Raw genomic sequence first — 16,330 nt, forward strand, 5'->3', positions numbered from 1 at the left:
AGGGAACCCAAAAAAAAGTAATCAAGTTTGAGCATCATGAACCATTCATAGTTCCTCTTCAAAATGGAATCAAAAGTGGACGTCAAGCAACCATATCAAGGTGATATTGACGCTTTGAAATCAAATCATTAGTTGTAACATTTCGAGGTTTACTTTAATGATTACCACATAGATGAAAAACAAAAATTTCATTTTCTTGTTTGAAATTAGGGGGTCATGCCCTAACCCAGTGGGAAAGTCGCATAAAAACCCTTAGGTTGGAGGGATATCCTCTAGTAACTAAGTGGGAGGATTTTAAAACTCTCAAGTCCTAATTCTATCCTATCGGGTATGTAGAGTACCACTAGATCTGGTGGTATTACTTGAAGAAAAGACAGGGGTAGAGTATATAGGAGCACAACACAAAAAATTTTCCATTTGTGAAAGCAAGTGATGTTGTTCAAACCTATAATGATGAGGCTTGTGTATAAGCACAATACCTAGAAAACATAGGCTAAAAGAAAGGGCAGTCAAGTGATTCAAAGCAAAATAAACACCCGAAAACTTCCAATGAGGAGAAGAAGAAGTGGAAAGTGGGGAAGGACAATAAGATAACAACCAAAACACACCGGTGAAAATATCCCAGAAACCATTTCAATATTGATGGTCACAAAGAGGAGAAGTGCTATAAATTGCATTCAAATCTCAACCTAAAAATATTGTTTATAGGAAAATATCATTACAACATAGTTTGTTAACGATTTGGGTTTGGAGGTTAGAGATCATCCTAGCCCATGTCCTTTGGGATGGGTCAATAAGGAGGCATAGAACAAGGTAACCAAACAATGTAAAATTAAATTTTCTATCAATGTCAATATTATTGATGACATGCAATTGGATGTAGTTCCACTTGATGTATGCTGAGTTTTGTTTTGGAGTCCCTATATGTGCATGTGGGATGTAATATTCATGTGAAGAGCCAACTTGTACCACCTCATCGAGGATAGAAAGTCCTTCATCATCAACACACAGAAGGTAAAGTAAAATATATCACTAGTAAGTGCTAAGAAAGATAAGAAATTAATCACTTATGGCAAGAAGTATCTTTTATTATTCCTAATAGAAAATAATGTATAGAAGAATCAATGAGAGTAAAGGCATCCTTCGAGGGGTGCACTAAGGAAAAAAGACAATAATTGGAAGAGTTGCTACATGCATTCATGGGAGTGTTCCAAGAGCCTAAAGGGATACCACCCAAGAGGAAGTGTAGCAAGAGACCCAACTATTGCCAAACATCGGGTTGTACATGAAGTTCATTATAAAATAAAACGAGGTCAGAAAGTAGTTATGGAAATTGCTAGAGCAAGGTTTTATTTGACGAAGTACCTTATAATGTAGGTCAACCGTCGTAATTGTGCCAAACAAGGATGGGACTTGGTGAATGTGCATTGATTACATGGTGTTAAAAAAAATTACGCTTAAGAATAAGTACCCCCTACCCAAGATTGATGACGTATAGGACCAATTGAAACAAGAAAAATACTTCACCAAGATGGATTTAAAATCAAGATATCATTGGGTTCAAGTTAGAGAAGAAGATACCTGGAAGACAACCTTCATAACCAAATAAGGTTTGTATGAGTGGCTACTAAGTCATGCCATTTAGTCTATGTAATGCACCAATTACATTTATGATATTAATGAACGATGTATTTCACCCTTATCTAGATTCATTTGTTATTATTTATTTGGATGATATACTAGTTTAGAATGCTACTTGAGAGGAGCACATATCACACTTAATGCAAGTGCTAGAGACTTTGAGGAAGCACCAACTATTCAAAAACCTCAAGAAATGTGATTTTGCACCACAATCTTTGGTGTATTTAGGCTATGTGATTGGTGGAGGGGAGCTTAAGATATATCTTTCAAATATGGACATCATCACGAAGTGGTTAATTCCTACGAATGTTTTATATGTTAGGATTTTTTTGGAGCATCACAATACCTGAGAAATTTCATAGCTTCATTTTTAGAAATAGCCACACCACCCCATGTCATAACAAAGAGTGGCAAGAGTTTCTAGTGTAGGAAGGGTCAACATAAGAACCTTTAAGAGTTGAAGAAGAAAATCAATCAAGCATCAATTCTTGCATTACCAAACTTGTAGCAACCCTTCGAAGTGGAGATGGATGCAGGGGGTATGTTGTGGGATTGGTCTTGATGTAGGGTCGAGGAAGGCTTGTATGATTCCATTATGAAGTGTTTCATGGAGTGATTCTCAACTACCCTACCTATGACAAGGAGCTTTGTTCCTTAATGCAACCTGCCAAAAATTAGAAACACTATCTAATGGAGAAAAAGAAACTCATCCACATAGATCACTAGCCACTACAATACCTATAGGCTCAAAGTAAGTTACAAAAGTCCATGCATTATAAGTGGATGGGGTTTTTATAGCACTTTCATTTAGTGATCAAATACAATAAGGACATTGTAAACAAGTTGGTTGACATTCTTTCAAGGCCACACACATGAAAAATCATAGTTTTTGGAACTCTAATGCACATGGATCCTTTCACCCATGATGCATATAGAGAGCCATATACAAAGTATGAGGACTTCAGGGAGGTGCGTCAATAATTACATGACTAGAGTCATGTGGGTGATGGTGACAACATAGTTGAGTACCGTCTCCACAACTATTCACTCTACAAGTTGGACATGTTGTGTGTTCTTAAAGGTGAGCTTATGTAAATGATTAAGGAGCCTCACACCTCCAAGGTTATAATGCATTTTGGTGTTAAAAATATATTTTCCAATTTGAATAGGTATGTGTATTTTCCCAGGTTGCAAGAAGATGTAGCTAGGGTTATTAAAGGATGCATAATTTGTTGTACTGACAAACCCAATAATAGGAAATGAGGTTTATACCATCCCTTACTTGCAACCGCTTGTCTCTAGAAAATAATTTCCATTGAATTTGTGGGAGGTTTACCAATAATCGAGAAGGGGCATGACTACCTATTCATGGTAGTTGACACATTCAACACAATGTGCAGTTTCATGCCCTGTAAAAAGAACATCAGGGGACAAGAAGAAACAAACTTGTTCTTTGAATAGGTCTGGGTGCATTTTGGGATACAAAAGAACATCATTTCATACATGGATACCTAGTTTCTTGTTGCATTTTGGACTAAATTATGGGAGAATATGGACACAAACTTGAAGAGGAACATCCCATCCACAAATAGAGGGGAAAATAGAAGTAGTCAACAAGATTTTGGTATAACTTTTGAGGGGTTATAATTGGAAGCATTTAAAGATCTAGGATGAAAATCTGATCTACGCATAGGACTCCTACAATAGAGTAGTGCAGACTTCAATTGGTAAGTCACCATGTGAGACTTGTTGTGGATATTTTCCACCTTCATTTTGGGATTTAGTATATGGATAGCAAGGGGGAGTGAGAGAGGATCTCACAAAGGATGCTTTAAGAGTAGAAAAATGTTTTGAGAACACCAGGTCAATCCATTACAAGTACACAAGGAACTGGAAAAGTCATAGGAAAAATACAATGTTAGGAATGATTAACACAGGATAGAGAGGTAATTCAAAGAAAGAGATAAGATTATGGTTACAGTTGGAAAAGGAGAGGGTATAGGGTCCTAGTAAGAAAATCAAAGTTCTACAATATGGTCCTTCTGATATACTGGAAAAAGTCGGAGATGATGCCTAATGTGCATTTACCTAATGGTGAATGTGGAAATTTTGAAACTTTACGAACCTTCCATGTTGGATTAGGAAGAGGAGTAGGTTGTACATTTCAAAGAGGATTTAGAACCAGATGCTCAGGTAGGGCTGAAAAAAGATGCAGTCTTGCAGAATGGGTCTAACATTAAAATACAAGGATAACAAGACCTTTGGTAGTTTATATTGAAAGGATATCTTCCAGGAAAGGCTAAATGGTACTCTAGAGAGAAGGTAGAGACATAAGAGGAAATTTCAGCCTAAAAGTGCCCATGAAATTTCCATGTCATAATATGTAAACCAATCAAAATCCTTTAAATTTAAAAAGAGGTACATGTAAATATTTTAGAGGGAAAAGAAAAAAAATATTTTTTTTAATTGTATTTCTGGCTTATATCCTTATAGGTTTACTCAACTTTTAAGTGTGGACACTCGTTGGATGTGGAGTGTCTACACTTGAAATTTGAGTAAACCTATAAGGAGATAAGCCAAAAATACATTTAAAAAAACTAGTTTTTTAATTTCCCTCCAAAATTCATAACTCTTCTTTTATTATTTTATTATATTTCCTTTGGAGGCCACTTTTAGGTTGAAATTTCCTCTAATGAAAACTTTCCTCACCTCCTTTGGTAAAAAAAAATTATGGACCAAAGCCTCCCTAAATGGGGAGCTATGATCTAGATTGGATAACTATATTATTTTCCATCCATATCAATTATTTCAAAGTGGAAAAAGTAAAGGAATAAACTTACATAAAGAATTTTATCAGTATGAACCAGTTTCGAGAGTTGAGGTCTGAAAATTTTTGGGGCCAAATTGAGGCCTTAAATGATGTTTTTTGGTGGTAAAACTTTCCTGTGTAAGTTTTGAGCCTTGCGACGTTGTTAAAAAGCTAAATACATTTCCAATGGCACAAGAATCACATTAATTAGAGTTTGATGCAAAATTTATGCATCCTAGAAGTTGACCAATCGTGATTGAGCACCATAATTTGAAACAATACCACATTATCACTTGTTACACATGCAAAAGGGGTTTGCCACATGGTCACTATGAAGAATACTCTATAAGGGTAGAAAAGTAACTCATGTTGAGGGTTGAATGGGTCAAACCTAACCCCTAATTGGCTATTAGGTTGTGTTATAACCAAACCACTAGTAGGAAAAGGGGTTCCATTCTATTTGATGCCATTGTGTTCCATAGTAGAGCTGAGTAGTTGAGTGTGGATAAAGAGAGATCACAATAGAAGGGGTTTGTGCTTTTTAGCTACCCATGGGATAGAGGTCTCAAGAAACTCCATAGAGAGTACATTCTACTTTTTGCTTGCATCGTTTCCATTGTAGTTGGGTTTTCTATCATAAGGGTTTCCTAGAGCATATCTTGGTTTTTAGTGTGGTTTGAAAGTCATTGTATTTATATATTCTCTATTTTCCACATATTATCTATTACATGCATAAATAGTAAAATAGTAATAAAAAAATTGTAATAAAATAGGAATTAACCCTTAATAGTATAGATTTTGGTTTATTTTCACAAATATTTTGTAATGGACTATCTGGTGGAATATCCATGGTACTTTACATATTGACACCACCATCAAACCCATTTGGTATAAAGATAATATAAGTGAAAATTAGATCTAATATACCTTTCTCATGTAAAATTAGATCTACCAATGCTTGGAATGAAATACTAGTAATTTACACACATTGGAGGGGAAATTCCATATATCTATGTTGATAATCAAGAGAATGTATAGCAACACAATATTACCTTGAGAATTGTTGAGGTATCTTCTAGCTCTAATCTCCTTGGGACTTCATTAGCCATATCTCTCTAAAGTCTAAAGATAATAGCAACATCGTCTCTCTTTGACTATATTCTAGCAGCATAGGTTTATCATCCAATTAAGCTCCCATACACCTTGAATTTCCTTTCTTTTATAGAATGATGGAGGAGGTTTAGAGATAGGTTCAATTCATGGAATTTGATGAATAATAGATCATACACAAGTTCCAAGGCTTGTGATGGATCATGTAAAACTTATCTCGAGCTAATCTCCTCACAGATCTTCAAATCTAGAAGGTTTTAAGGGTAGTCACTGCTTGTAGAGGGATAAGGAGTGACTCATTGCACTGTGTAAAGAGACAAGAAGTGACTGGTCATACCTTAAAACAAGAGAAGTAGTGTATGTGCTAAAAACACATGGATTTTTTGATAGGGACATGTGATTTCATCATAATGACATCAGTAGGCCCCATATGAGGTATGGGTTGATGAAGAGATATATAACAAGCTTGAACTCCCTTTTCCCAAACCACTCTTTTAAACATTTTTATAGAATAACCCTTTATGAAGTCTCCTTCTGGCATATGAATCCTCTGATCTCCATCTATGTAGCTTTTGTGTATAGGAAGCTTACTAACAAATTATTAATAGTCCCTCTATATCATTTACATAGTGCACACCTCCTAGATCATTGGTTAGTCTTCTTTGGTGTTGTAACTTCCCATAATTGTTGCCACCACTAGGACTAATAATTTTTAACCTAAATTGAAAACATTGGTCAGTAGCATAACTTATTAGTATATGTACCTAGAGAATGGTTTCTAGTCAATACTAATGTGTCTTATTCCTGTCTTTCCTCACATGCTTTCTGATTAAGGCTTCTTCCTTTTAGTTCCACTATATATGCTCTTGTCCATCCCTATTGCCAAATATATGTTCTTCCATAGATAAAAAAATATTTCTCTCTCATGAAAAAGTGTTGGTATTCCATTTGACATTCTATAAAAGTTTTCATGTCCAACCCATATATTAGCCAACAACCTCACGTATTCCCCCTTGTTGATCTTCCATGCTAGCTGATTTCATACAAGCGAAAAGGCTTGCACCAATGCCACCAATGCATTTTAGACTATTAAACACTGTTAATTTTTTTTTTTTTTAATATTTCTTATCCAATCAACTGTAGTTAGAGGATCCATGTACTTTCAAAAAATGACATGCTTCCACAAATATTTCTGAGAGATTACTCTCTACACACTTTTTGTAGTTGTTGTTTTATCAAAGAAAGAGAATTTTGTTAGTCTCTGTCCCATCATCTTCTTTGTTTTTCAAAGTAAGCCAAAATATGTTAATAAATTGAAATTATTTGAAGTAATAATGTTTTGATTAAAATTATCGTTTATCTTATAAATATAAGTCGCTAAACCAACTATTAACACTTGATTATTTTATCAGTAAGCCAACTACAATATGTTATACCATATCTATTTATTTTTAGTAAAAACTCCAAATATTTCTATTCATGATGGTAAATCAACCATTTTTTTATTGAATCAAAAATAGATGTTGTATTATTCTTTCTTGTTAATTAATAATTGTAAATGTTAACATATTAATTACCATGGCTAGAGAAATATTATAAGTTTGTATAATTTTTTTATTTTTTTATTATAAGTTTGTATAATTTTTTTATTTTTTTATTAACATCTTCTATAGGTATGTGGAATCCCTTTTAATCTATTAAAATATTTTATAGGCATATTTTCATTATTTTTAATAAATGTGGAAATATTTCTCAAATAAAATAGCAAAATAATATTATTTATTTTTTCCATTTAAATTAAAAGTGGCCAATTCTCTGGGAGCATCATATATTTGTCTTTCTGGGTATACATGGTATAATGAAAAACCCATTTTTGTTGGTGATATAAATGTATTCATATAAATTAAGTGCGGAGGGTGGGTAAGATGAGTGATGAGAGAATTAGGTCTATACAAATGATCATGTAGAGCATGTGTGGGAAACAAATTATTCTAGAAAAGAAGAAACTCTTGAGGGCCTCTCTTTTTTTTCTAGATGAAGATTTAATTATTGGGCAACAAAAGAAAAGAAGGGAGGAAATGTAAAAGGTTAGAGCAACAAGGGATGAGGGAAAAATAGCATGGTTGTACAAAGGAAAAGTTGTGATTGCTTGTTTTTCACCTCATTCTAAAACAGAATAGCAAGCTAGTAGCAAAGAAGTGGCAACAAATTATTTAGTAGGAAACTATGCAACAAGCTCAGTATGCAAAACAGGGATGAAGACTTAGTTTTGAGTCTTATATGTCAAAACAAATATAAATCTAGTCCTAACGAGGTTTTCTTAAGTTTAGTTTGTTGGAATTGTAGAGGTTACCCATGGAGACGAGGACCTAGGTTAGGGCCTATTGCAGAAGATGGAGACATATTTTGTCTCATAAAAACACATGAACATGAAAGGTGCAAGACACCTTTCTTTGAAGGTCATTTGAAGATGGTAGTGTGGAATAAGGCAACAAGGAATGGAAAAGGACATAGGGGTATCATGGTCTTAGTGAGGGAAAAAGAAGGTTGTTTCATTCAGTTAGAAAAAGAAGACTCAAATAAACAATTCATTGGATTTAAAATTTCAGAAAATAAAAATCTCATTAGATTTGCAGCATGTTATTTTGCTTCAAACGTTTCAAAAACTTGAAAAAGTAGAGGGTTTGACCACAAAGATCCCTTTTTCAGCATTAAAGATGGACATTGCAATGTATTCTCAGCTAAGAGAAGTCCCAATAGAGGAAAATTTAGCCTAAAAATGTCCATGAAATTTTCATGTAATTTCCATGACATAATATGTAAACCAATCAAAATCCTTTAAATTTAAAAAGAGGTACATGTAAATATATTAGAGGGAAAAGAAGAAAAACTAATTTTTTTTTTTAATTTTTTTTTTGGCTTTTCTTCTTATATGTTTACTCAAATTTCAAGTGTAGACGCTCGTCAGTTGTAGAATTAAATTCCACATCCAACTAGTATCCATTATGCATACTTTTGAAATGACCCACATTGATAGAAATTGAATATACATTAAAAAACGTGTAACACACTTTTTTAATGTATCTTCAATTTCTATCAATGTGGGTCTTTTCAAAAGTAACACACTTTTTTAATGTATATTCAATTTCTATGTGGGTCTTTTCAAAAGTATGCATAATGGGTACTCATTGGATGTAGAATATAATTACATATGTTTTTTTAATTTATCTTCAATTTTAATCAATATGGGCTTTCTCAAAAGTATGCATAATGGGTACTCATTGGATGTGGAATTTAATTATGCATCCGACGAGTGTCTAGACTTGAAATTTGAGTAAACTTGTAAGGAGATAAGCCAAAATACGATTAAAAAAATAGTTTTATTCTTTTCACTCCAAAATTCATAATTCTTATTTTATAATTTTAACTATTATTTTATTATTTTTCCTAAGGAAGCCACTTTTATGTTGAAATTTTCTCTAATGTTCTAGTTGGTGATTTCAATGTCAGGACTAGAAGAGAACAAGCTAGCATTCTTTGTTGCAAAGAAGGTTATGATCCTATTTGGCTTATGGAAGAGAGTAATCATCAATGAGCAAGAATTCTAGAAGACAACTGAGGTTGCAATCTCTTTGGGTAGCAATCACTTACTTTATGTGGGGCATTTCATTTAGTCATTTGCAATGGGTTGGCTAGTTGGGAAAAGTATAGTAATTTCATGTGTACTACCTACAATGGCACAAATGTAGTAGATTATATAATTTTTTCATATGGTTTCTGTGAGAAAAAGGAGGAAGTTCTGATTGGTGAACAACTCAGGGAATTAAAATATGATCACAAACCAATTTAATTAAGCTTCTCTTGGAATAAAAAGAAGTAGTATGGGATGAAAACTTGGTATATTCAACAAATTCTCTTCAATGGCAAATTCGTTTGACTCAAAAAATTGTAATACTTTCAAAATATCACTAGGGAGTCTTTTTTAGGGAAAAAAATATGTTCCATGGCCTTCATAACCACAAGCTAACATATTTAATTAAAAGTGCACTTACAGAGTGTAAAAGAATAAAAAATAGGAAGTCTGAAACAAATTGTTTTCCAATTAATGCTTGGTTATGAGAAATGCAAAAAGGGAGGAGAACTTTGAAATAGTCAAACAATAATAACATAAACCTCAAAGTTTACAAGCAAATTTTAAGAAAGAAATAAGATGATTTCATGGTCTCAAGGAGGAAATAACTAATCTTCTTTGGGAAAAATAACCCCAAGTTATTTTGGAAGGAGTTCCAATTGAGAAAGAAGCAAACTGAAAACAATATTATAGCTTCTTAATGGTTTGATTATGTAAGGTAGCTTTATGAGAAGGATTCCAAGTTGACTCTCCCCCCTTGGTCAACACTACTACTAAGATTTTCATCTTGCAAGAGGTCTAGATGGGTTTTAAGAAGTTGGGTGTTGGAAAAGAAAAAGACTTAGTTGAATTTCAGGTAGAGTATCTTAAGTGGGGTTGGAAAATTCTTGCATCTCACATTACGAAAATTTTCAACAACATCATTTAGCAGGGGTTCCCCATAGATTGGACAAATAGTCTAGCAATACCTCTTTTCAAGAGCAATGATATCATTAATCCCTCTAATTGTAGTAACATAATAATAGACCCTTTGTTTGCAAATTTATTTGGAAGTATGCTAGAAAATAAAATTAGCAAGTTTCAGAGATAAACACACTAAAGGGCAAGAAAGTGGGTGGAAGAAAAAAAAACACACTAAAGGTCAAGTAGGTTTCAAACCTAAACATTCCACGGTTGATCACAATATAACTTTAAGGCACATCCTTGAAAATCTTTGAGAGAAAAAAGGAGGAAGCATTTTGTTGCTTCGTTAATTTCAAAAGAGCTTTTGACATGATCTCTAGGAATAAGATTTGACACATAATGAAGGAACTTGGGGTTCGTATGCATCTTAGAGAAGTTGTTAATACGTTGTATGAGGAGGTGAAAGTCAAAATCAGAACTTCAACTAGATTTCTGAAAGCTTTAGAGTGATACCATGGCCAAGCAAGGGTGTCCATTGTCCCCTCCCTTTTTGGTTTATATATCGACAAGCTTGAAGAGTGGTTAAACTTACAAGGTGGTGATGGTGTCCATTCGAGCGAGTTTGTTACAAGGCTTCTTTTGTATGCAAATGACATTATTTTGATTGCTAAATCTGCTTTTGGCCTGCAAGAGCACTTACTTTCCGTGAGCATTTTTATAGAAGGGTGGGGATGCAAGTCAATATTTGCAAGATAAAATTGGTAGTTTTCTTTAACAAAAGAGAACATAGCCAACATAAGTTCTACTTTTAATGCAACACTCTTGAAGAAGTTGCATAATACAAATACCTCATAATTGACTTCAACACAAATCTAAGTTAGGAAGGCTACAGAAAGAAAAGAACTTTGGGAGGTTGGAAAACATTTTATGCTTTTCAAAATAGGTGTAGGGAGGTTGAGCTATGAGAAAGGAAGACCGCCCAAACTCTTTTTGGCCTTTGAGCGGTTTCTATGGTTCTTTATGGTTGTGAACTGTGGGCCAACAATACTTCTAACTTACAATGGAAGCAAATTGAGAAAATTTAGAAATGCTTGATTATAAACAAGTTCAAAATTAAAAGTTCAATTCCTTATAATATCTTGCTAAGTGAAGTGGGGGTTGCTCCTATTGAAGCGATTACTATGATGCGACCCATGAGATATTTAAAAAAAATTGAGCAAATGGAAGAGGGCATATGTCCTAAGGTTGTCTTCAATGACATATTGTGCAAAAAAAACAAGACTTGAATCTAACAAAATAACAAATGGTTTAGTAAATGGAATATTTGTTGAACATGCGCTGCACAAATAGTAAAGAGATAAAAGTTTTTGTTATAGATAAGTTCCACAAGAGTACTTGGGATTAAGAGCTAAGGAGAAATAATGTAATATTGAAGAGTTTAATCTCACTCGTAATCATTATCAAAAAGCGTACATGGGGGCCAATATCTCATGGAGAGCCAAAATTCTTATTGCTCAATTAAGAACTAACTCTCATCAACTTCGTTGTCAAACCAAACCTTGAAAAGGACCAAAAGAAGTTTGGCGGGAAAGACTGTATATGCCTTGAAAAAGGCCAAAAGAAGTTTGGTGGGAAAGAATGTGTATTTTTTGCACTTCTGGAAAAATGGAAACAAAAAAGCATTTCATTTTAGAGTGTGAGGCTTTCAAGGACATTAAGGACAATTATGCAAATATCTTGACAACTAGTTCTTGGCATAATCTATTTAGCAAGGGACTATTGAGAAGTTGGGAGGGCTCATTGTCACGTTGCATAAGAAAATGGCTGAATGGAAAAATCAGATTACGAGGTGGTTCGTCCCATAGACTATTTTTTGTCTTATGGATATTAAATTATCTTCTTCTTCTTATATTGTTTTATGGCATTGTCACTGAGGTGTCAAATCTGCGTGGATAGTAAAAAATTAAGTGTTTGAATCATATTTTTTATGGTGGAAATAGATCCAACACCATTAAAAACTATTGGGGCACCCAAAATCTTGAAGCTTAACAGTGGTAACCCGATTTCCAAAAATTTCTGCTAGATTTTAACAAAATTGTGCCAGAATTTCTATTTTTTCGAAGCAAATTTGAAGCCCCCTTAGACTACAAGTTATTTTATGAATGGGAAAATTGTGTTTCAACGTCTGGTTCTTGTTAATGGCTTATCATTACGTCCTTGTCTGAGACATTTTCTGAATTGATTTGATGTGATAGAATTTTTTAATCAATAATAATAAGATAATCAAAATAATATAATCACAAGAAAACGTGATTAACATTTTCCATGTCCGTCATCAATGATATTATAATCACAAATAAGATAAACAAGCGATTATAGCTCATTAATAACCTTATGATTGATTACCTTATATTTGTACTTGGGCATGTGGGTACTTTTGAACGGAGCTCTCCCAGTGGAACAAAAAAAATAGCATCTATGGTTGCAAATAAATAAATTACTGATGCATTTGATGTATTGATCAATCTGTCAGGAATGGATAAACATATTACTGATGGGCTTGAATTATTGATCAATCTGTCTGGAATTGATATTATTACATCCAGTAAAGGTTACTGATTTGATATATTGAGCAATCTGTCTGCAATTGATATTATTGCATCCAGTAAAGGATTCTCCAGACCAGATACATATTCACCACAACATTAGAGACTCTAGAAGTTCCTTTGGCGAGAGGCAAAACTCATGATTACAGATAATTGGAGTTTCCTCTAACCAGGGTCAAACGATCCAAAGGGATTTGTCTAGTCCTCCATTCCCTCATTCAATGAGGCTATGGCTTATGCCGTGACAACAGTTTCTATAGTTGCATCCGCTCCTCTTGATCGCACAACATTTTTGGTGTTCTCTGCATCTTCTTCCTCCCATATCTCTGGCAGGGCTTCTCTAATGTTGTGAATACTTTCAAGGGCAAAATCTGCTCCCTCTGTTCGGATCGAAGTTCCAACCTATTGACAGTGAAAGGCACTATTAAAATTAGATGAAGATTCGATCAATTATACCAATTTACAAAAGCCTCATATCCCATTTAGAATCAAATTGTCTTACCAATACAGTATGCAGGCCTGCACGCTTTCCTGCGGCTATATTCCGGGGACTGTCATCAAAGAAAATCTGCAGGGAAACATAATAATTCATTTCATGAAAAAATGAATCGATGAAGGAAAATGCCCATCAAAAACTTTAGTTCCATACCGTTCTTTGAGGATCAGCGTTTGAGAGGCGAAGAGCCTGCTCCATGGCCTCCTTTGAGGGCTTGCAAATTATGGGTGACTTCGGGATTGTAGAGTTATCAGTCGGTATGTTCCATTCATTATTGCTTTCAGTAGCTTTTGTAGGAGGATTAAGTGTCTCAAAGCATATTATGCCTTCAAAGCAATCTTCCAACCCCAGCATGTTAAGGACCTTTCCAGCATGAACTTTGTCACTGTTTGTAAATATCTGTTTCACATAAACAAAGTTACAAACGGTCAAGAAGTATGCTTGCAAATTTCCAAAAAAAAGGCCCAGGACTTCATTATGTGTTATCATGATATAAAGAATTTGAAGTGATCCATATGATCTTACAATTTTCCTCTGAGGCATGCTTAATAACAAGTTCTTCAGCACATGATCTGGTCTAAGATTCTCATATGGCAATCTTCCGTGAACAAAACTGTATAAGAAATATTGGTTTCTAGTTAGTGAAGCAGGATAGCGTTTAAGGCCAAAAACAATCAATGGTAATTCAAACGGTCTAAACAATGAAAGTCAAATCAGTGGCATTTTCTTTGATTTTGTTGAAAGTTGAAATCTTAGATAGCCGTAAATTTACCAACCAGAAGATACAAGATTTCTTAGGTACCTGTGGTAATCGTCATAGTCAAATTCATAGCCCACCGCCTGCGTAGATAAAAGAACATTGTCAAAAATAAGCAATGAATTCATGAACATGAAAGACGAAAAAGAGGATCTGAAATCAATTGCAATTCCCAGCCATGACGTTGACCATAAATCCATAATTGCCATATTTTAGAAATTGGTATGGGTAGTAATTGTTTAATAAAGACATCTAGAACACCTTGAATTTATATTCACGCATCATCATTACTTGGGCGAGAAGAGAGATCCTTGGCTTAAAGACCACAGAGGAGAAACAGGGTTTCAGTCTCATGAATTTGCAGAAGGTCTCTTGGCAGAGTGGTGACCAGTAAAATCATAAGAACCCATACAGTACTTATGGATAGTATTTCTCATATGTTCTGCAGACATTCCAGGAAGCAGGTTCTGATTGAAAGTAGCTCATAACTCCAATCGTAAGCTACTTTCTAACCAATTATAGATAAGGGGGTTGCAGAATTCCTCAGTAATCAGCTATAGAAGGCCCCCAATGCTAAAAAACAGTCATTTAAACTTTCAAAGTTGAAATACCATGCTGAATTACATGAAACAAGAGGGATTGAATGCTTACCCTGAGTCCAGCCAAGGTTGTCCCATAAGTGTAATACAGCTCTCTGCTCAAGTCTGGGACTCTGCTCTTTTCCACTCCCAGTTTTTGATTAACATAATCTGTGATACAACAGCCAGACCATACACACAATTCAAACCTCAAAAATTCCCTCAATGCCAAAGCAGAAGTCTTAATTGCATCTACAACCCTAGTAGGGGTGGGGTGATCCAACTCCAAATGTGTGCAACAGTCCATTGAATCTAGACAATATCTTGGGAGTATTGAATATGAACACGAAGCCCATGTCCATCTGGGTCTGATCACTTTCAAGTTGCAAATAACAAGCTCATGTAAATGCCTAGGAATTAAATAGTAGAACTCTAAATATGCAGCTACAAGCTTCCCAGGGTGCATTTCAGACCCTTATTTAGATTAAAATCTAAAAATTAATATTCCCCCGCCAAAAAAAAAGCAAAGACTCTAAAATTACATAATTTTTGAGGCGCAGATTAGCTACAAGATTTACCTGCGATGTTGTTGGTGCATGCTTCAGCAAGTCCGGAACTTAAGGGATATAATGTGTCATCAAGATCTAGAACAGCAGACTGGAATCAGAAACGAATACATTCAAAAAGGAAAAACGTAAAAAGGAAAGAAAGAAGTATGATCCTCACCAAACAGAAGGCACTCATATGGAGGCCTCTGGTCTGTCATGCTTCGATTCTCATCCAGCACCATTATTGATCACTCTGTAGTCTGCAATACATTATACCAAACAATTATGCACATCAAAGGCGTCAAAACAAGAAAATTATACGAAATAGTCCTCCAATTTTGAAATCCCAATAACTTGAGAACTATCTAAGAAGATTGGCTATAAGGAGTACCAAATATGTTGAATGCAATAGGGAACTTGGAAGGAGGCAATGTATGTTGAAAGAAAGAAACAGGGACTAGCAGAATAAAATGTAAGACAGAAGGGCATAAACAATATTAATGAAATGAGGGGGGAGATCGAAGGTGAACATTGGGTGGCTTAAATAGATCTCCAAAAGGCTCAGATGAATCGTTGAGAATCTTCCCTATTGTAGTGGCAGCGCCATTGTTGACATTCATTTGTTGTGACTTTATTCGGGTGCAATTTTCTGAGGATTTTTCGGAAACTTAGGACCGAAAACACAACTGTGAAACTTGGGATTCCCGTGAGTTTTGGTTTAGGAAACACTTTAAAAACGTTAATTGTATTTTGGTTAAAACGTTTCCAGTTCTTTTCAGAAACGAGATCGACGGTGAAGAAATTGAGACCTTGAAAAGGAATACGCCAACGAATATGCCAGCAAGCGCAATCAGCAATGAGATTTTTGAATGATTCCCAAGCAACCAGAACCTTCCACAGCGTTCTCGATAACCATATTCTAACGTCACCGATTTGAATCAGAACTGTCGTAAAGTGAGTTTGTGTTTGTAATTCAATGGCATCTGTTATTATGAATCAATGAATCAATTTTTTTTCTAGATTTTTTTGACTTTCATGGGTTGGAATTTGGTGGAAAATTTTGGGGTGGAATTTTGATTTATATATTTAAATTAGTTTTTTGATTGTATATATAAATTCAGTGTCCTGAAAAATTTCTGAATGCAGAGATTATCTATCACATTTATAATTTCAATAAATTTCTATTTTAAAAAATTCAATTTTTTTCCAAAAAATTATGTGGGTTTTAAATTAAAATAGGATAAAAGAACA

The 16,330-nt window shown here is 34.4% G+C and overlaps 1 protein-coding gene across 1 annotated transcript; it reads right to left on the reverse strand.

Moving 5' to 3' along the window:
- Positions 1–12,602: 12,602 nt before the first annotated feature.
- Positions 12,603–15,834, reverse strand: LOC149150928 (uncharacterized protein C24B11.05-like). Its single transcript, XM_089440275.1, has 9 exons — positions 15,471–15,834; positions 15,258–15,339; positions 15,110–15,175; positions 14,605–14,702; positions 13,999–14,036; positions 13,722–13,809; positions 13,350–13,595; positions 13,203–13,268; positions 12,603–13,102 (listed from the first exon to the last, which is right to left on the reverse strand). Exons 2-9 carry the CDS (start codon positions 15,319–15,321, stop codon positions 12,935–12,937), a joined length of 834 nt encoding a protein of 277 aa, XP_089296401.1. The 5' UTR covers positions 15,322–15,339; positions 15,471–15,834; the 3' UTR covers positions 12,603–12,934.
- Positions 15,835–16,330: the final 496 nt, after the last annotated feature.

This window comes from Pinus tabuliformis, chromosome 9 (assembly GCF_031772625.1).
Source record: "Pinus tabuliformis cultivar Carrire ecotype Pingquan chromosome 9, CPIR1, whole genome shotgun sequence".
NCBI classification, from domain to species: Eukaryota; Viridiplantae; Streptophyta; class Pinopsida; order Pinales; family Pinaceae; genus Pinus; species Pinus tabuliformis.